At 41.8% G+C, this 23,448-nt stretch overlaps 1 protein-coding gene across 3 annotated transcripts in view; it reads left to right on the top strand.

Annotated features, from left to right (window-relative positions):
* Positions 1 to 23,448, top strand: part of flt1 (fms related receptor tyrosine kinase 1) — a 306,847-nt gene that overhangs the window by 39,826 nt on the left and 243,573 nt on the right. For all 3 annotated transcript variants that reach the window (XM_068033545.1, XM_068033546.1, XM_068033547.1), the window contains exons 2-4: positions 459 to 546; positions 2,379 to 2,596; positions 18,401 to 18,525. In XM_068033545.1, coding sequence (XP_067889646.1) covers positions 459 to 546; positions 2,379 to 2,596; positions 18,401 to 18,525 — 431 coding nt within the window. The remainder of the gene's footprint in view (positions 1 to 458; positions 547 to 2,378; positions 2,597 to 18,400; positions 18,526 to 23,448) is intronic.

The raw sequence follows: 23,448 nt of genomic DNA on the forward strand, positions 1-23,448 counted from the left end.
CTTGTTAAATTGAAAAGGATAAGGGGCAACCCTCTATTGAATTTAGATTTGTATCTTTCTGCAGCCCTTTGCAACTCAAGGAAGTATGGTATAAGAAGACTTCCTGTATTGAATCTATTGTGAACTGCAAGCATTCTTTGTTTCATATTTACCCACTATAATTCTCACAGAACCCTGATATTTCAACTTGTTAGCATTGTTTCCATTTATGTTGCTATAATTATAAAACTAATTTAAAAATATAGCACTCATGATTAATTTTTTTCTGGAACTGGGAAACTGCCCTTTTGACCTTACTTAAGGGTGTGCACCAGCTCCACATTCAGTACTTAAAATCGCTATGGTTGTAATTGTTTATAATCTCAGCAGGAACTGGATACTCAGAATTGGATTAAAAACCTACAGTTATTTCATTAGCTTGAAAAACAGTGAGGAATTTTTTTTTTTCTGTTTTGCAGGATCATCTGACCACCGCAGTCCCGAACTTAGTCTAAGAGCTAAGCAACATGTCATTAGCATCAACCAGACACTGCATGTGAAATGCAGGTAATTTTACAGTAATTTGTGTACATTGAGAACAATTTAATCAGTCATTTTCTTAAGGCTATCCAACTATTCAATAAGTGTTAAGTAAGAAATCAGATTATGATGTATGATGACAATATATTATAATTTATGTGGGATGTGAAAAATAAGGTTTTAGATGAGTTCCTTTATGTAATATATACACACCAAACTACATGCTCTACTTAAATGCACTTTAAATATTTAACTGAAGTATTCAGTACTCTGTTGGTGAATTTCCTCAATTTTCTGTGCAGTAGTGCTGTATAAATGCCATGTGAAATTTTATGTTGGGATAATTTGGGTGGCAGTTGTTTCTACCACTTGCTTGCTTTTAAAAAGCTACCCATAAATTTTCTTGTATTTTTGAGCTTCCCTGTGATCCACCTGTCGAGTCCCAATGGCATTTGCATGCATTACAGCAAGATGGCATGGATTCGATGGGCCAAATAGCCTCCTTCTGTGCTGTAAATGACTCGATGGCAGCTGCCAGTTTCCTGGTTTTACACTGCTATTGCCCTCTGATAACAAAACATTTAGGTATATATGTATCAGATGCGAGGATCACGTGAACAAGGTGGCAATGATTAGTTTGTGGCTTGAAGATGCAGGGTGTTTTATATAGTGATTTTCTGCAGCTTAGAAGCACTTCCTTTTGTATTTTTTCCTACAAATGCTTATAAGGGCCCAATTTTAAATCTGTGTAAGTAAATGGGTTTTGAGTGAGTAAAAATTGGATGTTTACACGATTCTGTCTCTCACAGGGCCATCCCATCCAAAGATTTTCAGAACCCTCCCCTCTCCCTTCCCCCTCCCATCCATAGTTAGGGCATTTTAGGAGGGGGTAGGACTTTTCCCAATGGGAATGCAACTCTATGCTGTTATCAAGGAAAAAGAGGAGGAGCAACAAGAATAAAGCTCATGAAAGTCAGACACCATTCAAGGAGGATACAGGCCACCAGCTTCTATATCCCTTAGAGAACATAGGACGTAGGAGCAGGAGTAGGCCATTCGGCCCTTTGAGCTTGCTCCGCCATTTGATAAGATCATGGCTGATCTGTTTATGGTCTCAACTCCACTTTCCTGTCTGCCTCCCATAACCCTTGACTCCTTTGTCTGTCAAAAATCTATCTAAATCAGCCTTGAGTATTTAGGCAGTACAGTCCAGTTTAAAATAAATTGACGAATGAGTATCCTATAATTGGGCAGGAATTTATGTAATCATATTAACTGGGGTGATAATGCACTAAGGGAACTAACACCACAAGTAAGTGTATTATAAAGCCTCAGAATAACTTCTGGCCTTGTATTCCACTGTTCTGACTGTGTATCCCAATATTTTAATTATTTTAAAAAAACTTCACCACATTGTCTCAAATTGCAGTTGCTTGTTACTCCTGAATCCTTTTCGAAGTCTCCTTTTGCTATTGTTGGGCAAGAGGTGAACTCTGCACTCTGATGGGTATGGGGTGGGGAAGGGGTGAACTCTGCATTATGCTGTGCTGTTTGCAGGGCTGGCAGCCTTTTAAAAATGGCACAAGCACCTGCTCCTTCAACAGGTAGCGACGTGAATGGCGTCGCCGAGGCCGAACCCGCCACGTGATTGGGGGAGCCGCCACTGTCAATATGTAAAATGGCCGCCCGCCGCATAATCGCGGCTGCGGGGGTCCCGTGGGGGACGGCTGCCATGTTCTGCACCCACTGCCGCTCCTGGGGCGGGACTACAAAATCCAGCCTGATATTTTTAAGGTGATCTAATTTTTTTCAAAGAAATGATAAACTGGACTATAATGTTTATCTTTATATTTCTACAGGGGATCATCGCCAATATCATGGTCCTGGCCAAATCATGTAATTAACGGAACTGAAAGACTAAGTATAATTAATTTTAACAGTGGGGACAGCAATAGACCTTATAGTAGTAACCTAACTTTAAGCAAAGCTCAGGCGCAAGACACTGGATACTATTACTGCAATAGCTCATCTTTAAACGCTCAACAAAGAAAAACTGCACTCTATATATTTGTCAAAGGTAAGACAAACATCACAATTGCTGTTGGTTTAAAAAGATACTTTTTGTTTCTCCTAAGCTTATAAAATTTTACATTCAATGATTTATTGATTCTGTTAGAAATAAAATCTTAAAAAAATAATGACAAGCTAGTTGCAAGAAAACAGATAGGATTTACGCCAAATTTTTACTAACATCCAATATGGAGTTTAAAAGATGGACATATGTAGGTCCATACAATCAAAGAGATTTACAGCACAGAAGGCCACTGGGGCCATTGTGTCAGTACTGGCTCTTTGTTGGACCAATCCAAAACTAATCCTGCTGCACTGATTTCACCCCATAGTCATGAATCATTAGCTTAAATTAATAATCCAACTTTCCCTTAAAAGATGCCTCAAACACCCATTGTGGCAAAGCATTCCATTCTCCAAGACTTTTGCATGAAGACATTTTTCTTAACATCTCTCCTCACTCTAGTCTTAAATTGATAACTACTCATCTCCGACTTCCCATCAAAAGGAAATAATCTTTCCCTGTACCTTCTATCAAAATTCTTTATAGTTTTAACAAAACTCTATTAAACCTTTTCTTCACCTTCTCTGCTGCAATGAAAATAATTTCAGTATCTAAATTCCCTCTGCCTAGCTACGGTTTCCCTAATGTGACATTGTTCTAGTGAATCACTGTTGTTTTACTTCTTTGTCAATATTCTTCACTGGTTTAGCTTCCTTGCTTCCATCCTCATTCCCTCATAGTCAGCTTTTTAATCCATTCTGGTATTTTGGTCTTTGTATATTTTGCAATCATTAACTTACACCTTATATTGTGATCACTACTTCCCAGATGTTCTCCGATTTGATTTTCTGAACTGCTCCAGTTAATTTCCCACTACGAGGTTGAGTAGTATTTTCTCCCTTGTTGGGTTTCTTACACATTAGGCCAGAACAGAGTCCAGCACTACAGCTCCTTCCTGTCCCAATAAAGGTGAGTGTTCCATGAACTGGAACCTCTTCTTTCCACACCACTTTTTTTGATCATGGACTTACTTTCCTGATCTGTTTCTCCTGATGCTAAGTAGCACCTCTGGTGTGTACCAAAGCTCCTACTTTATTAGTGCCACCAGATCCCTCTGCCCAGGCCTAAATCATTGTTTTCTATAATATATATATATATATATATATTTCACGATATATATTCAGAACAAGAAAAACTCGTTTTCACAACCACATCTCCTTCCTCAGCGACTGTCTCTGCCTCCGACTTATTCCACGTGGGCGCCAACTGAAGTTTCATCCTTCATGTTTTGAATCCATCTGGGATTACAAGTATCTCCGAGAAATACAATATTCCTCGGACTGTTCTCGCCGCATCCTGAGATCCACACTCAGTGCTATGCGCCGCCACATGTACACACTGGACCTCTCTCTCCAGAAGCACCGCCTCACCTTATCTCAAAGCTGTTCTACTCTGCAGTTTCATTTCATCCTTCATCTTCTCCGACGCATTAACAAGAACCTTTTTTACTTCCTTCAAGCTTTTCTTCCAAGCTCCAGCAGCTGATGGGGACTAATGCCCCTCCAGATCCTTCTCTTCCCCTTCACTTCCGTCTGATCCCACCCCTTCTGATCTGACCCCTTACTGTGCATTCAGTATACCCTATGACCTTCCCCTCTCTGATGCCGAATGTTCTGTACTCAGCAAAGGACTCCGTTTTATTCCTTTATGCACCCCCCTCAATGGATTTCGCACTCAGCATGACGTTGAGCTCTACTCCCATCACCTTCGCCTCCAGGCTCACTTCTTTGACCAGGAGTCCACCCCCACTGACCAGCAGACCCATTCACCCGCCTCCAGCATTCTCCCTCCACCTGGACCCCTCCCTCTGGCCTCTTACCTGCTCTTGATCTTTTCATTGAAAACTGTCAGCGAGACATCAGCATCTCAATTTCTCTGCCCCCCTCACTCACTCTAACCTGTCTCCCTCTGAACTTGCTGCACTCCGTTCTATCAGGTCTAACCCCGACATTGTAATCAAACCTGCAGACAAGGGTGGGGTGCTGTTGTTGTCTGGCATACTGACCTCTACCTTGCAGAGGATGAGCGGCAACTCTAAGACACTTCTTCCTACCTCCCCCAGACCATCACCCCACCACCGACCATCACCCCACCACCGACCATCACCCCACCACCTTGGAGATCTTCCTTCTACAGCTTCCAACCTCATAGTCTCACAAGCCCGGACAGCCCGCTCCTACCTCCTTCCCAAAATCCACAAACAGGACTGTCCTGGCAGACCCATCGTTTCAGCTTGTTCCTGCCCCACTGAACTTATTTCTTCCGATCTTTACTGTATCTTTTCTCCACTGATTCAGTCTCTTTCCACCTAAATCTGTGACTCCTCTGGTGCCCTACGTCATTTTGACAATTTCCAGTTTCCTGGCCCCAACCACCTCCTCTTCACTATGAACGTCCAATCTCTCTACACCTCCATCCTCCACCAGGACGGTCTGAGGGATCTCTGCTTCTCTCTTGAACAGATGTCCAACCAGTCCCCATCCAGCACCACCACCCTCCTCCACCGGGCTGAACTTGTTCTCACATTGAACAACTTTTCCTTCAACTCCACTCACTTCCTTCAAAGTTAAAGGTGTTGCTATAGGTTCCCGCAAGGTCCTAGTTATGTCTGTCTTTTTGTGGGATATGCCGAATATTCCTTGTTTCAGTCCTACTCAGGCCCCCTCCCCCAGTTCTTTTTCCCGTACATTGATGACTGTATCGATGCCGTTTCCTGCTCCCATCCCAAACTGGAAAACTTTATCAACTTTGCTTCCAATTTTCACCCTTCTCTCACCTTTACATTGTCCATCTTCGACACTTCCCTTCCCTTCCCCGACTTCTCTGTTTCCATCTCTGGGAATAGGCTGTCTACTAATATTTATTATAAGCCCACTGACTCCCATAGCTATCTCGACTACACTTCTTCACACCCTGCCTCCTGTAAGGACTCCATTCCATTCGCCCAGTTTCTCCGCCTCCGACGCACCTGCTCTGATGATGCAACCTTCCACAACAGCGCTTCTGATATGTCTTCCTTTTTCCTCAACCAAGGATTCCCCCCCACTGTGGTTGACAGGGCCTTCAACCGTGTCCGGCCCATTTCCCACATCTCTACCCTCACCCCTTCCCCTCCCTCCCAGAACTGCTTGTCCTCACCTTTTCACCTCACCAGCCTCCACATCCAAAGGATCAATTTCCGCCATTTATGCCACATCCAGCATGATGCCCCTACCAAACGCATCTTCCCCTCCCCCGCCCTCCCCGTCAGCATTCCGAAGGGATCGTTCCCTCCGTGACACCCTGAACCACTCCTCCATTACTTCCGACACCTTGTCCCCTTCCCACGGCACCTTCCCATGCAATCGCAGGAGGTGGAATACCTGCTCTTTTACCTCCTCTTTCCTCACTATCCAAGGCCCCAAACATTCCTTTAATGTGAAGCATCAATTTACTTGTACTTCTTTCAATGTAGTATACTGTATTCACTGCTCACAAGGTGGTCTCCTCTACATTGGGGAGACCAAACGCATATTGGGTGACCGCTTTATGGAACACCTTCGCTCAGTCCGAAAACATGACCCAGAGCTTCCTGTCGCTTGCCATTTCAACACCCGCACCCCCACCCCCCCACTCCTCTCATGCCCACATCTCTGTCCTGGGTTTGCTGCAGTGTTCCAGTGAACAACAACGCAAGCTCGAGGAACAGCATCTCATTTACCAATTAGGCATGCTACAGCCTACCGACCGAAGATTGAGTTCAGTAATTTCAGAGCATGACTGGCCCCCCCCTTTTTATTTTTAGTTTTATTTTTTCTTTTTGTTTTATTTTAGTTTGTTTCATCATTCATTTTTTTCCATGTGCCCGCCCACTGTTTTTTTTTCATCTTTGTGCTTTTGGCCAGGGCTGTTCATTATTCTGTAATTTAACACCCTGTCTGCACTAACGCTTTGTCTTTCACCACACCATTAACACACCTTTTGCCTTTTCTCCATGACATTCTGTTCAGTTATTCTCTGTGATCCTGTGTCTAACAACACCTTCCCTTTTGTTATCTTTTACCACCCCTGCTTTATTTGCTTAAAACCTATTACATTTCTAACCTTTGCCAGTTCTGGTGAAAGGTCACTGACCTGAAAAGTTAACTCTGCTTCTCTCACCACAGATGCTGCTGGACCTGCTGAGTATTTCCAGCAATTTTGTTTTTATTTCAGATTTCCAGCATCTGCAGTATTTTGCTTTTATTCTATCTATGCTGCTACATTTCCTCTTACACCATATATTATCATTCCTTCATCTTTGCTGTGTCAAAATTCTGAAACTGACTACCTAACAGCATTCTGGGAGTACCACCTCTAGTTAGACAGCAGTGGTACAAGAAGGCCCACCACTAACTTCTTGAGTACAAATAGGGATGGGGCCAGTAACGCCTTATCCCAAGACTGAATAAAACAAAAGGAAACCCTAGTCTGTGCCGACCATCAACCACCTATTTATACTAATCCTACATTAATCTCATATTCCCTACCACATCCCCACCTTCCCTCAATTCTCCCTCCACCTACCTACACTAGGGGCAATTTACAATGGCCAATTTACCTATCAAACCTGCAAGTCTTTGGCTGTGGGAGGAAACCGGAGCACCCGGCGGAAACCCACGCGGTCACAGGGAGAACTCGCAAAATCCGCACAGGCAGTACCCAGAACTGAACCCGGGTCACTGGATCAGTGCTGTATCTCTCTCTCTATAATATATATATAGAAAATACCAGAGTATTTCTAATTAGGCTCTTGTGAGATGCCTAATTGATGCATATTACATTGTAACCAGCACGTCTTAAGTTTGATAAATGTCAATGTATTGTATATTGGCTTTGGTTAAAAAGAACCCCACCAATGTTTTCAGTATATATCAGTAGTTGGGAAACAGATTGTGGTAGAATTAGAATCACTAGTGGTTCTGTATTTTGTTCCTGTGGCAAAGCATTGTTTCAGTCAACTTCCCAAATTAGCTCCATGAGGGCCACTAATCTGCCTTTTCCCCAGGTTTAAAGTACAAATTCTGAGTTTGTATTGTTTGTAAATACATAAACCAAACCAAGGTCTGAATTTTGTTTAGCTCCCGGCGTAAGGCTCCAAGGCATGGTGGGCCGGAAGATCAGAGTGGCAGCAGCCTGCCACAGAGCCCAACGCCGGGATTGCTGAGCCCGATTTTCCCGGCAGCAAGGAAGCTCTGTGGTGGGCTCTCCACCGCTCTGCAGCAAGACTATGCTTTAAATATTGAAATTACCTATTGCATACATTTAAATTGAACTATCCACGATCCTCCCATCGGTTCTGGATCTTTAGTGCGACGGCCTTTACTTTCCCATCCAGGGAAAGCTGGCGCCACCGACGTGGGGAAGGGGGGATCTCTGCATTTGAAGTGTAGTGGGGTGGGGGAAGGGGTGAGCTCTGCACTATGTGCGGTTTTGGGGGTGCGGAAGGGGTCAACTCTGCACTTAGTGCAGTTGGGAGGAGAAGTGGGTCAACTCTGCAATTTTAGTTTCGTGGCAGGGGGGATGGGGGTAATTCTGCATTCTCTACGCAGGGCCGGCAGCCCTTTAAAAATGGTGCCAGCGCCTGCGCAGATACAGCTGACGCCATTTACGGTGTCGTCAAGGCTGCCCCCACCACGTGATTGGGGGAGGGGAGCGGCCGCCCTGCACATTCTAATGGGCTCAAGATCACAACAGCGTGGCAGCAAGAAAACAAATTCCAGCCCCAAAAGTGCCTTCAGTTTGGAGAGTAAGTGCTAACTCATGCTTGAAGAATTACTTTTCTTATGAGCCACATACCTTTATGGGCAGTTACTAATAATTGGACAATGAAAAATACTGTGCTCTACATAATCTGCAACCGTATTTATTTTTGTTCATATTTAAGCAATGATGGACTTTGTTTCTACCATACTGGAAAGATGGTTTCTCGTATGAATATAATATACTAATTAGGAGCAGAAGTAGGCCACTTGGCCCCTCGGCCTGCTCCACCATTCAATAAGATCATAGCTGATCTGATTGTAACCTCAATTCCACATTCCCTCTATTCCTGGATAACCTTTCACCCCCTTGCTTATCAAGAATCAATCTACCTCACCCTTAAAAATATTCAAAGACTCTGCTTCCACCACCTTTTGAGGAAGAGATTTCCAAAGACTCTCAAACCTCTGAGAGAAACTTTTTCCCCTCAAAACATCCTTTCCACATCCACCCTGTCAAGACCCCTCAGGATCTTTATATGTTTCAATCAGGTTGCCTCTTACTGTTCTAAACTCCAGCAGATACAAGCCTAGCCTGTCCAACTTTTCCTCATAAGACAACCTGCCCATTCCAGGTATTAGTCTAGTAAGCTTTCTCTGAACTGCTTCCAATGTATTCACATCATTCCTTAAATAAGGAGACCAATACTGTACACAGTGCCCCAGATGTGGTCTCCCCAATGCCCTGTATAACTGAAGCATAATCTCCCTACTTTTGTATTCAATTCCCCATGCAATAAATGATAAAATTCTAGTAGTTTTCCTAATTACTTGCTGTACCTGCATACTAACCTTTTGTGATTCATGCACTCGGACGCCCAGATTCCTCTGCATCTCAGAGCTCTGCAATCTCTCACCATCTAGATACTATGCTTTTTTATTCTTCGTGCCAACATGGACAATTTCCCATTTTCCCATATTATACTCCATTTGCCAGATCTTTGCCCACTTACTTAACCTATCTATGTCCCTTTGTAGCCTATTTATGTCCTTTTCACAATTTATTTTCCTACCTATCTTTGTGTTATCAGCAAACTTAGCAACTATACCTTCAGTCCCTTCATTCAAGTCATTTATATAAACTGTAAAAAGTTGAGGCCCCAGCACTTATCCTTGTGGCACACCACTCATTACATCTTGCTAAACAGAGAATTACCCATTTATCCCTACTCTCTGTTTCCTGTTAGCTAGCCAATCTTTTATCTATGCCAATATGCCACCCCCTACACCATGAGCTGTTATTTTCTGCAATAACCTTTGATGTGGCATCTATCAAATGCCTTATGGAAATCTAAGTACAGAAGATCCACCAGTTCCCCTTTCTCCTCAGCACATGTTACTTCTTCAAAGAACACCAATGAATTGGTTAAACATGATTTCCCTTTCTCAAAACCATGTTGAATCTGTCTGATTACCTTGATTTTGTTTTGAAGTGCCCTACTATAACATCTTTAATAATAGCTCCTAACATTTGCCCTAGGACAGATGTTAAGCTAACTGCCCTGTAGTTTCCTGCTTTCTGTCTCCCTCCCTTTTTGACTGAAGGAATTACATTGGCTATTTTCCAATCTAATGGAACCTTCCTTGAATCTAGGGAATTTTGGAAAATTAAAATCAACGCATCAATTGTTTCACTATCCACTTCTTTTAAGACCCTTGGCTGAAGTCCATCAGGACCCGAGGACTTGTTGGCCCGCATCTCCAACAATTTGCTGAGTACCACTTCCCTGGTGATTCTAATTTTCTTGAGTTCCTCCCTCCCTTCCATTTCCTATTTCTGGGATGTTACTTGTATCCTCTATTGTGAAGACTGATGCAAATTACCTGCTCATTCATCTGCCATCTTCTTATTTTTCATTATTAATTCCCCAGATTCACTTTCTATAGGATGAACGCTCATTTTGTTAACTCTTCTTTTTTAAATATCTATAGAAACTCTTACCACCTGTTTTTATATTTGTAGCTAGCTTTTTCTTGGACTCTTTTTACCCTCCTATTAATCTTTTATTCGTTCTTTGGACAGAATTCAAAAAACAGCAATCATCTGACCTGCCACCCATCTTTGCGCAATTAAATGCTTTTTCTTTAAGTTTGATACTATCTTGAACTTTTTTAGTTAGCCACAGATGGTGGGTACTCCCCCTGGAATTTTACTTTCTCGTTGGACTGTATCTATTCTGTGTATTCTGAAATATCCCATTAAATGTCTGCTACTGCTACCGATCCCTTAACCGTAATTTAGATTGGGGGCGGCTGTTTGAGGGTACATCAACATCTGACATGTGGGAGTCTTTCAAACGTCAGTTGATTAGAATCCAGGACCAGCATGTTCCTGTGAGGAAGAAGGATAAGTTTGGCAAGTTTCGGGAACCTTGGATAACGCGGGATATTGTGAGCCTAGTCAAAAAGAAAAAGGAAGCATTCGTAAGGGCTGGAAGGCTAGGAACAGACGAATCCCTTGAATATATAGACAGTAGGAAGGAACTTAAGCAAGGAGTCAGGAGGGCTAAAAGGGGTCATGAAAAGTCATTGGCAAACAGGATTAAGGAAAATCCCAAGGCTTTTTATACGTATATAAAGAGCAAGAAGGTAACTAGGGAAAGGGTTGGCCCACTCAAGGAGAGAGAAGGGAATCTACGTGTGGAGCCACGTACACGTGTATCAGTATTCACCAAAGAGAAGGACTTGGTGGATGATGAGCCAAGGGAAGAGAGTGTAGATAGTCTCAGTCATCTCATTATCAAAAAGGAGGAGGTGTTGGGTGTCTTGCAAAGCATTAAAGTAGATAAGTCCCCAGGGCCTGATGGGATCTACCCCCAGAATACTGAGGGAGGCAAGGGAAGAAATTGCTGGGGCCTTGACAGAAATCTTTGCATCTTCATTGGCTACAGGTGAGGTCCCAGAGGACTGGAGAATAGCCAATGTTGTTCCTTTGTTTAAGAAGGGTGGCAAGGATAATGCAGGAAATTATAGGCCGGTGAGCCTATAATACGAATGCTTCCTTTTTCTTTTTGACTAGGCTCACAATATCCCGCATTATCCAAGGTTCCCGAAACTTGCCAAACTTATCCTTCTTCCTCACAGGAACATGCTGGTCCTGGATTCTAATCAACTGACATTTGAAAGACTCCCACATGTCAGATGAGCCAATGGTAGGGAAATTATTAGAGAGGATTATTCGGGACAGGATTTACTCCCATTTGAAAACAAACTAACTTATTAGCGAGAGGCAGCATGGTTTTGTGAAGGGGAGGTCGTGTCTCACTAATTTGATTGAGTTTTTTGAGGAAGTGACAAAGATGAAGGAAGGGCAGTGGATGTTACCTATATGGATTTCAGTAAAGCCTTTGTCAAGGTCTCTCATGGCAGACTGGTACAAAAGGTGAAGTCACACAGGATCAGAGGTGAGCTGGCAAGATGGATACAGAACTGGCTCAGTCATAGAAGACAGAGGGTAGCAGTGGAAGGGTGCTTTTCTGAATGGAGGGCTGTGACTAGTGGTGTTCTGCAGGGATCAGTGCTGAGACCTTTGCTCTTTGTAGTATATATATAAATGATTTGGAGAAAAATGTAGCTGGTCTGATTAGTAAGTTTGCGGACGACACAAAGGTTGGTGGAGTTGGGGATAGTGATGAGGATTGTCAGAGGATACAGCAGGATATAGATCGGTTGGAGACTTGGGCGGAGAAATGGCAGATGAAGTTTAATCCAGACAAATGTGAGGTAATGCATTTTGGAAGGTCTATTGTAGGTGGGAAGTATACAGTAAATGGCAGAACCCTTAGGTGTATTGACAGGCAGAGAGATCTGGGCGTACAGGTCCACAGGTCACTGAAAGTGGCAACGCAGGTGGATAAGGTAGTCAAGAAGGCATACGACATGCTTGCCTTCATCGGTCGGGACATAGAGTATAAAAATTGGCAAGTCATGCTGCAGCTGTACAGAACCTTAGTTAGGCCACACTTAGAATATTGCGTGCAATTCTGGTCGCCACACTACCAGAAGGACGTGGAGGCTTTGGAGAGGGTACAGAAGAGGTTTACCAGGATGTTGCCTGGTCTGGAGGGCATTAGCTATGAGGAGAGGTTGGATAAACTTGGATTGTTTTTACTGGAACGACGGAGGTGGAGGGGCGACATGATAAAGGTTTACAAAGTTATGAGCGGCATGGACAGAGTGGATAGTCAGAAGCGTTTTCCCAGGGTGGAAGAGTCAGTTATTAGGGGGCATAGGTTTAAGGTGTGAGGGGCAAAGTTGTGCGAGGCAAGTTCTTTACACAGAGGGTGGTGAGTGCCTGGAACTTGCTGCTGGGGGAGGTGGTGGAAGCAGGTGCGATAGCGATGTTTTAGAGGCATCTTGACAAAGACATGAATAGGATGGGAATAGAGGGATATGGTCCCTGGAAGTGCAGAAGGTTTTAGTTTAGGCAGGCATCAAGATCGGCGCAGGCTTGGAGGGCCGAATGGCCTGTTCCTGTGCTGTACTGTTCTTTGTTCTTTAACCGACTTTGCCAGTTCACTTTAGCTAGCTCTGCTTTAATGCCCTCATAATTGCCCTTATTTAAGTTTAAAATACTAGTTTTAGACCCACTCTTCTTTCCCTCAAACTGAATGTAAAAACCAATCATATTATGATCGTTGTTGCCTCGGGCATCTTCACTATGAGGCCATTAATGAATCCTATCTTGTTGCACAATACCAGGAATAGTATAGCCTGCTCTCTGGTTGGCTCCAGAACGAGCGGTTCTAAGAAACTATCCTGAAAACGTTCTATGAACTGTTCATCTAGGCTACCTTTGCCCATCTGATTTTTCCAGTCTATATGTAGAATAAAATCCCCCATGATTATTGCTGTACTTTTCTAACGAGCTCCTATTATGTCTTCCTTTGTAGCCTGTCCTACCATGTGGTTACTGTTAGGGGGCCTGTACACCACTCCCACAAGTGACTTCTTGCCTTTATCATTTCTCATCTCTACCCAAACTGCTTCTACATCTTGGTTCCTGAACTTAGGTCATCCCTCTCTATTGCATTAATACCATCATTAAATAACAGAGCCATCCCTCCAACTTTTCCTAGCTTCCTGTCCTTCCTAAATGTCATGTACTCTTCAATATTCAGGTCCCAATCTATGTCATCCTGCATTCTCCTGATTCTGCTAATCAGCAATGTGGTTAACTAATTTATTTCTTTGTAATACTGAATCTGATGTAAACCATTTCTGGAGCTTACATAGGATGATTTCTTTTAATTCTTTTCTCCTTTACTGACTGCTTCTAATTTACATGAGTGTTCAGTTGTCCACGACTAATCTGAGTCTTGCTAATGAATGTTGGTATGCTATTGACTGTGGGAGGTATCTCGGCCACACCTGATCCTGTCTTTACTTGATGTCCATACATTTGCACTTCCATCAGGTCTGCTGGAAAGTGATCAGGCGCAGGAATCTTTGCCAATATTCCCCTTCTTATTTCAGTGGCACCGAAACCAATTGTAACACCACTATAAGCACCTTGATGGAGATCAACTAACTCAGTGCAGGCTGGGGATCAGTTAACTCTGTGCAGGCTGGGGATCAAACCCTGTATTTTCCTGGTCTTTATGGCTCAACTACTGACTGGTTAAATATTCTGAACCATGGGTGGGCCACTTATTTTATTTTTAACAAAGCTATTTTGGAAATTACAATAAGGATCAATGCTGGAATATTATATCCTCAGCCAGGAGAACAAATTCAAATCTGAGACTCAAGTAATATTCAGACCTCCTCTAGTTTGATAGTATGTCTATGGTAGGGAGTGAAAACTGGTCAGAAGAATCCTTCAATCATGGCACTAGGTGGTTAATGAACAAATAATATTGCCATTGGCACCTTTGATTGAATTGTTGTCTTCCTATTCACTGTCCACCATTTAGATTTCTGCCTTTACTTGGTGCGCACCATTGAATTTCTATGAAAAGACAAAATTTGGAGACTAATATATTAATTTGAAAATAAATAAATGTCAAGTTGTGATGTACAGAAATACAGATTGGCTATTTAAGGGCCAATTTATCATTCTGTTTTCATGCTGTTTATTGATGTCTTTCTTAAAAAAGAGCTATGAACCTCTGCACAGAGCTCTACAATTTTTTGTCAGTCAGGTAAAAAGAAACTATAAAATAATAGTTCAATGCTACTTCTTAACATCCATCTCCACTCCTGCCTCAACCTATCTGCTGCTGAAATCTTCATCCATGATTTTGTTACCTCTAGACTCAATTATTGTAATGCTCTCCTGGACACAATCCCAGCTTCCGCTCTCCATAAGTTTGAGTTCATTTAAAACTCTTCTGCCCACTACAAGTTCTGTTCACCTATCATTCCTGTGTTCACTGACCTACATTGGCTTTTGATCTACCAATGCCTCAATTTTAAATTTCTCATCCTAATGTTCAAATCCTTCCAAGGCCTAGTCCCTCTCTATCTGTGTAAGCTTTTCCATCCCTCCAACCCTCCAAGACCTCTACATTGGTTCAATTCGGGTCTCTTCAGCATCCCCAACACATTTCATCCTACCATTGCAGTTATGCCTTTAGTCATCTAAGCCAAAAACTCTGAAATCCGTCCCTGAACTTCTCTGTCACTCCACCTCTTTCTCCTCCTTCAAGACCATCCTTAAAGCTTAACTCTTTGACCAAGCTTCCAGTCATCTATCCTAATATCTCTTTTGGCTTGTGTTAATTTTTGTCCTATTAAGCTCATGTGGAGTACCTTGGGACATTTTCCTATGCTTTGTTAAAAATAAAATAAGGTGCTGTATAAGTGCAAATTATTGTTGGTGCTCAATGTGGGTAATTATTAGTTAGATCAGTGCCTCCAAGGATATAGAAGCTTTCCCAGAGCAATACAATGAATGGTATTGTGTTATCACTTCATATTTAATTTTAACCGCAGGAAACAGCTAAACTCAACCCTATCCAATCCATTGTCCCAAACATGTACTTCTAGCAGGCATCATTGTATAACAATGATGAATTGAAACCCTGGTTGATTTTACCATAACTCAAGGGTGTTGAGGTCAATTGAATAACCTCTACTGCTGCTCTATTTGTGGTCAGTAGTCCAGGGATCAAAAGTGAGACCTTGCAAATTAGAGATGTAGCTATCAACAAGTTACTTGAATTTAATCTATTGTACATAAAACTTCAAAATAAATTTGAAAGAAAAATAACTTCGCTCATCAGTAAATTATTGTTTCTAAGCGTGTTTATTTTGCGAAAATGAGAATTGCTTCTATCTGTATAAAATATCTTTAGTTACATATTTTTAATTTTGTAAAGGGTCTTAGTTTTAAAGAAACGTGCCTATGGCAGAATTACAGAACCTCACTGTACTTGTTGCTATGTATGGCTATCTCTTCCTGCTCCAGTTCTCAACAGTGATGCACTGAGGTTAAACAAAGTAGCTGTCCCATAGCTTCAGTTGCTGGTGACACTATGTCTGCATGCAGCAATGCCCAACAGCTCTTCCTAATACTTCTCATGATCTCCACAATGAGATGGTGAGTCTCAGGAAACCATATGGCAATAATCTTTACACATGGAAGTAGATCTTTTCTTCATTTTGTGCCATTTTTGAATAGTCCACAAGGGAATAATTATTTTTACTCCCTAGTAATGGTTGTTGAGGGTGTGTATTATTAACAAAATAATACTTTTTTCATATTTTAAGAATACGACTTTCCTCAAACGAAAAGAAAACAAATCCAGGCTTTCATCTGATTTAGTGGTTCTCAGGGTATCTTTTTCCTTTTGGCTTTTTTCTTTGTTTGGGATCACAGACAATAGAAATACTTTACTCAAAAAATATTGAAACAGCTTGGGAATAGGTCTGTCAGACAAAGTTGGGAATAGTTTGATTAGCTGTGAGATACTAAATCCACTGAGAGAGAAAGGTTGGACTACTCTGTAGCTGTGAACAGTATTGCCATTCCAGGGTTTAAATTGCCATTAGTGTCAGATGAGGTGATTCTGATTTTGTTTAGATTTATGAAATTAAGCATAGTTCAATTAAATTGCAGTCTTTGCCTTGCTGGAAAGTAATTTTGGCTTTACACAAATGTATAACTTGCATGTAAAGCTGCTGTATAAGACAGTTTACAAATAACTTTTATTGCAAGAGAGCTGACCACACACAGACATCTCAGAGAACTTTACAATGTGGTTGACAAATGGACACTCAATGGAAGGGGAGGCATAGAGAGGAAAAAGCTGAATCAAACAGGATAATTTAAAGGAGGCTTGGGAGTGGAGTAGCAAGGCAGAGATGCTGAGGGAGGGAGCATGACAGAGGAAGTGGTGGAAAGTTTCCAGATGATCCTTAAACTTTAACCAGTATATGTATGCTAATAAGCAAAGTTCTGCATATGCTTGCAAGCACTGTTGTACATAACTTTCTTTTTTCCTACTTGTCAGCAATTTTGACCCAGCAGTGTTATTTAGGGCTGATATCTTCACATTACAATAAGCAGTACTTGTAGCATAACTGCATCCTAAGATATAAGGTAGATTATGTTTGCTGCATTTAGATTGTCCAACCAGAATAACTGTATCATAGCACTACATCTAGTTTGGTTCATCTTTGAAACCTGATAATATTCAAGTTACTATTAGGCGCAGCAGTTGTAAGATCTCTGTTACAAAGAAACAAATAGTCTATTGGAATTGCATCATGCATATGCTCCCTCACACCATTCATCCATACAATAGCATTGTGCTCTGTCCTGCCACATATTCTAATTGAAACTGACGTGCAAATGAACTCTGATACCCATTGCATACTTTCAGTGACAGTGGATTATTGATACCAGTGATGCAAGAGTGTCTCTGTCACTGCGATTCACAACCATGGCAAGAATAGAGAAAGTCTGTGAAGCTTCACAGTACCTGGTATGCTTGAAAAACTATCTTAAAGATATTCTCACTCTTATTCCTATGGCCGTTCTTTGCCTCTGGCCCCTGCCCTTCGGTGTTTCTGACCTGCCTGTTGCGCAACGGTTCTGATCTACCTTCGTGGCTCCCAGCTCCTGGCACTATCCCTTTGTCTTGTTTCCCCTGGCACTCCCAGGTTCGATCTCAGTGGTCCATTCGTACGGCCGCCAGACTTACAGCCTACCTATGGGTGGTAAATGAAAGGTACTCACCTGCTTGGTGTATCTGATCATCCAGTCCCCCCGGCCACTCGTGGAGATCCTGCCGACTACGCCAATTGTTGTGGAGTATCAAAAGACACTCGACACTGAGATGGCTGAGGGTACAAACAAGCAAAGGTTTATTCAATGCAAGTATGCATACAGGGGATGCATCTCGCTTGATCTGCTCAAGAGAAACTGCTTGCTGATCACCATTCGCTTCACATATTTATATACTATTGCAACAGTCCCTATGTGCCGGTACACATATTGTTCTAAGTGTCCTTTTCTTTTTCAGCTCTCAGTGTATTCTGCTTATCACAGGTCTATAAGCCAAGACAAAGGGTTCATTAAAACTGTGCTAAACTAATCAGGTCTCAACCTTTTTAATGCCTACAGCTATGTGTCACTATCATACTGAGCTTACAGTTCTATTTCCCCTAACACATACTTTTACACTCTACATATCTGTCTTAGCTATTTTTTCCCCTACACTTCTGCCTAAAGACTTATTTATCTGCAAAATCATTATTTTGCAGATGCAGACTGTTTCAAAGTCAACTGCCATTTTTAGTAAAGAACACTGACGCAAGCAAACTTCAGTTTTTATTCTGATAGGTCTTAAGAAGAATCTCGGTGCAGCTCTGTAACTTCAGGTTGTGTATACATGTACTTTCATGCTGACTTAGGTGACCTCTGACTGGATTCTGTCTTTGGGCGGACAATTTTCTGCACCACAAAAGGCATATCTTATTCTTACAATTCAACTGGATAAAAATGTTGATTCTGTTTCAGACAAACACAGTCCATTTGTGGAGCAACACACAGAAGTGCCCGAAGTTGTGTACATGACTGAAGGAAAGAGGCTAATTATTCCATGCAGGGTCACAGCCCCAGATCTCACTGTCACTTTGAAAATGGTAGGTTGGATGAGGTATTTCCAGAGTATTGCCAATAAGTAGTAGCACGTTGCTGCTTCATGAACTTGTTTTCATGAGTTGTTCTCTGAATCCATAGTAACTGATGTTGATAATTGTTTACTTATTAAACTGATTTAACTGCTTGGCACCCTAAGAGTTCAGAATAAATATACAATTGGGCTGTAAACCAAACTGTAAGCAAATATATAAGTAATAATTTTGAAAATGGTAACAAATTTCACTCATTTGTTTTGGTTCCATTCAGCTTTATGGACGAATCATGCTGGTCTACCAATTTATATTCAATTCAAAAATCAGATCTAGCTTTCAGATGATCATTTAATTTTTTGAGTACTGATTTGCCTTTACAGCTTTTAAAATGCATATTCATTCTCTATCAAATATCATCCTCAGTAAAATCTATGTACTGTTTATGAAATATTTAAAGAATAATTTTTGTAGTAAATGTAAATGACTTTTATTCATCGTAATCTATGATTTAATCTGAAAAATTGCAAACCCGAGTTTTAACTTTTGTTGTTACATATGTTCCCTCCAAGATTTAAGAATTTTTTTTACTAACAATCTAGGAAAGCTCATTAAGCATTTTGTAGCTTTAGCCAGCAGTGGGCACCTCCAATGCTCACAATTCTAGGCAGATGGGCTTCCATTTTGAAAACTGTTTGCCACAGTTAATTGCCTGAAATTGTAAGAATGACATTGGGTTGAATGTAGGACCACTTGGAACAACTGTAGCTCTAGGTTTTCTGCTTAGTGAATGCATTTTGAAATGCTGCTCCTAACCTCCATTCCCAAATATCTATTGCTGTTCCTGCAAGCTTCTCTTATGCCTACTAACATTGACCTGCGGTTCCTCTGCTTTTTTAAAAATTCTTTCATGGGATGTGGGCATTGCTGGCAAGGCCAGCATTTGTTGCCCATCCCTAATTGCCCTTGAACTGAGTGGCTTACTAGGCCATTTTAGAGGGCAGTTAAGAGTCAATCACATTGCTGTGGGCCTGGAGTAACATGTAGACCAGGTAAGGACAGCAGGTTTCCTTCCCAAAAGGACATGAATGACCCAGATGGGTTTTTATGACATGGCACCATCACAGTACTGATACTAGTTTTAAATACTAAATTAAAAAAAAAATTAATTGAATTTAAATTCCACCAGCTGCCGTGGTGGGATTTGAGCCCGTGTCCCCAGGGCATTAGCCTGGGCCCCTGGATTACTAGTTCAGTGGCGTTACCACTACACCACCATCTCCCTCCTTCTGAGGTTGGCTAAATCAGTAATCTGAGTGGTTTACTGGGACCAAAATATCTTGGGTTCAGATCCTATCAAAGTTCGCTCAGTCTTTAATTCCTCTGAGGTGGCTACAACCAGTATCATATCTTAGAAGATGGGGAGAACGTAGGAGAGTGCAGAGACTATGCAGTGCTTGCTATGCAGTATAGCTTCTTAAGCAGGAATCAGGACTGCATCCAATGCGCAGTGGTTAGCATCGCAGCCTCACAGCTCCAGTAATCCGGGTTCGATTCTGGTTACTGCCTGTGCGGAGTTTGCAGGTTCTCCCTGTGACCGCGTGGGTTTCCGCCGGGTGCTCCGGTTTCCTCCCACAGCCAAAGACTTGCAGGTTGATAGGTAAATTGGCCATTGTAAATTGCCCCTAGTAGGTAGGTGGTAGGGGAATTGAGGGAAGCTGGGGATGTGGTAGGAATATGAGATTAATGTAGGTTTAGTATAAATGGGTGGCTGATGGTCGGCACAGACTCGGTGGGCCAAAGGGCCTGTTTCAGTGCTGTATCTCTAAATAAATAAAAAATGAAAAACATTTCATGAACACTCCTTCCTCCTTTTCTCACTCCATCTGTCCCTTTCCCAGCATCTGCTACTTTTACAAAAGCATTTGTTTTTACTGCAATCTAGGGCTTTAAAGCAAATAAAAACCCACAGCAAATATTAAAGAAAGTAAGAAATCAGATTAAGAAAGTTTTACCAGAAGAGAAAGAAGATTTCAATTTATATACCGTCTTGTCACAGCCCTCAAACAACTTGAAGTGCTCTCATACTGTGAATTGTTTTGAAATGCAGTACTTCTGATGTGTAGGCAACCACCTATACAATGAGGAAATTAAGGAGGTAAGAATACCAGGAGAAAAATTAGGAATATCAGACAAGAAAAAATAAGTCAATAGAAAAATAGAATAATATAAATAAACATTTGAAATAAAGAAATTCATATAGATCAATAAAAATGGAAAGATATTTTTCATCCAGCTATTTAGTCTGGCCAAGTTGAATGAAAAGTGTTAACAGATATCAGTAATCTTAAACATTTCTAACCTATGCAGTTGATTAATTTCTGTATAATTATTATTTGAAGCAAATTTGTGCAGGGTTTGCCAGGTTTATGGTGATCCAAGAATAATTATAATGTACTCTGAAATATGTCACTTTAGTAGAGGTCACATAAACTGTAGCAATCTTAGTATTCAAAAGTACATTTCACTTCACTGCCTTGTTTGTAGGTGTAAATATGCATACATATATATCTCCAAAGGGTATATCACAATCTGGATAATAGGATGAAAATATTTCCCATTAAGCAGTGTATTTCACAGGCAGGAGTTTCCATATAATACCCAAGTTGGCAGCGCAGAGCAGAGACACTAGGTCTGTATCCTGTGTTGACAGGAAGCCAGTGAGATAGGCCCATAGTCACATTTATTACATCCTACTCAAGGCATCCCTCCTGTCCCACCCTAAAGAACTCTTTACTAAAAAAGCATGAGAAAAGTCTATGCAATTATATTTGTTTCATATTGCTTTTTCCTTTTGCATCAAAGCACTTAGTTGGCAAGGTCTAATCTATGGGACTTGCTTTATTTTTTTTTGCCCCTTTCTTCCCATGAGAGCTACTCACCACAATAAAACTGTCTTCCGCTGAGAGGGTGGAATTCTCTGTGACGTAAACTTTTCTATAACTGCCTTTAATGCCAGTCCCTGCTCAGCTAACAGAACTGGGATGACAATATCTTTTCCTCTCACTGAGATAAAATTTAGCACTCTGTATAGCAAAGCCACTGACCAAGAGATCAGAATGCCCTCAGTGAGCATTTTATTGGTGTCTTGCAGGCAAACATGAGGCATATTAATTTTGCCACATGGACCTTAAATTTCAAACTGTTGTTGAAGTGAAGAAAGGACTTGCTTAAAAAAATTGCCAGATGTAGGCTGGAAAGACATTTGCTTATTAACAGACAGTGCTTGGAAAGGACAAAGGACACATCCCTGACACATTCAACCCACAATGGACTTTTGATCACCAGACGTTGAAGGTGGGGAAGCTCGCATTCCAGGTTGACTCCCAAGATGGCCGAATACACAAACGGACATGGTTAAACCAGCTGGTCACATGACTAACCTGCTGGGCAAACTCAGTTTTTGAATTTGTACAAACAGTTTGGGCAGAAATCAGAATGCTCCTGGACTGAGAAGATCTCTCCTGCTGGCTTGCCACAGCCCCTCCTGTCTGTCTGTTCCCATCTCTTTCTCACAAGCCTCTGAATCCATTGAAGGCACATGAAACCCAAGAGAAAAGTCTCCTACAGCGAACAAGGTTTAAGAAGAATTCTGGGCCCCAACAAAAAGCAAGATCTACGTACAATAAAGGACACTACAGTGAGCTCGAAGAACTGTAACAAAAACTCTTCAGATAGTGCCTCAAACTTTTCCACTTTATTTTTCTTCTGCTCTTTTTTGTATTTGCATGTGTGTATCGAGTATACATGCTAACATGGATGTGTTGTGTACCTGTAGGCATTAACCAAGTTAGAGTTTAAGTTTAATAAATTTCAACTTTTCTTCTTTAAACCTAAGAAAGCCTATTTGTGCTAGTTTCTTTGCCTTATAATTGGAAAGTGGTGAACAAGGATTCACCATGGAGGAACTAAAAACACAGTGTGTTTAAAAATAAAACCCTGTTACGGTAAGACCAGGTGAAGGCTGAAAGGGAACCCTAGACCTCTTTCTCACCTGGTCGTAACATTGGTGATAGGTGCTGCATAATGTGCAGGTTAAAGGTTTCCTTTATGGGAGAAGTTACGGTGTGCTGAATGAGTGTGCTCAGTAAGAACTCACCTTATGAGGTTTTCCAGGCCTCACAGCTGCTTATTACCCAAGCTATGTATGTTTATTTTAGTTTAGTTTAGAGATACAGCACTGAAACAGGCCCTTCGGCCCACCGAGTCTGTGCCGACCATCAACCACCCATTTATACTAATCCTACACTAAACCCATATTCCTACCACATCCCCACCTGTCCCTATATTTTCCCTACCACCTACCAATTTATAATGGCCAATTTACCTACCAACCTGCAAGTCTTTTGGCTGTGGAAGGAAACCGGAGCACCCGGAGAAAATCCACGCAGACACAGGGAGAACTTGCAAACTCCACACAGGCCGTACCCAGAATCGAACCCGGGTCGCTGGAGCTGTGAGGCTGCGGTGCTAACCACTGCGCCACTGTGCCACCTATATGATAGGTGAGGCTCAACAACTGTCCTTAAAAATGCATTTCTGTATCAATCTCTGAGCCAACTGGTTCATTTTAGAAAGAATTAACATTGGGCTGAATCGTATAGAGCCTTTGACATCGGGAACGGTGGCAGTGTGGGCATGAAGATTGCTCCGGATGAGGCCTGCCACCGACCTTAACGCCGGCAGGGCCTGGCCCGATCTCAACGGAGGCGGAGAGGCTTTGTGGCAACCAGCCTGCTGCTTGGCAACAGGACGACGATTTACATATTTAACTAAGTTAACTTACCTGAATTAGTGAAGTTCCTGTCACCTCCTGATTTGCCGTTGTAATCTTCATCCTGGCGGCTGGCACTGCTGCGCCTTCGAATCCCTGTC

The sequence above is a fragment of the Heterodontus francisci genome, chromosome 6 (genome assembly GCF_036365525.1).
Source record: "Heterodontus francisci isolate sHetFra1 chromosome 6, sHetFra1.hap1, whole genome shotgun sequence".
In the NCBI taxonomy this organism is placed as follows: domain Eukaryota; kingdom Metazoa; phylum Chordata; class Chondrichthyes; order Heterodontiformes; family Heterodontidae; genus Heterodontus; species Heterodontus francisci.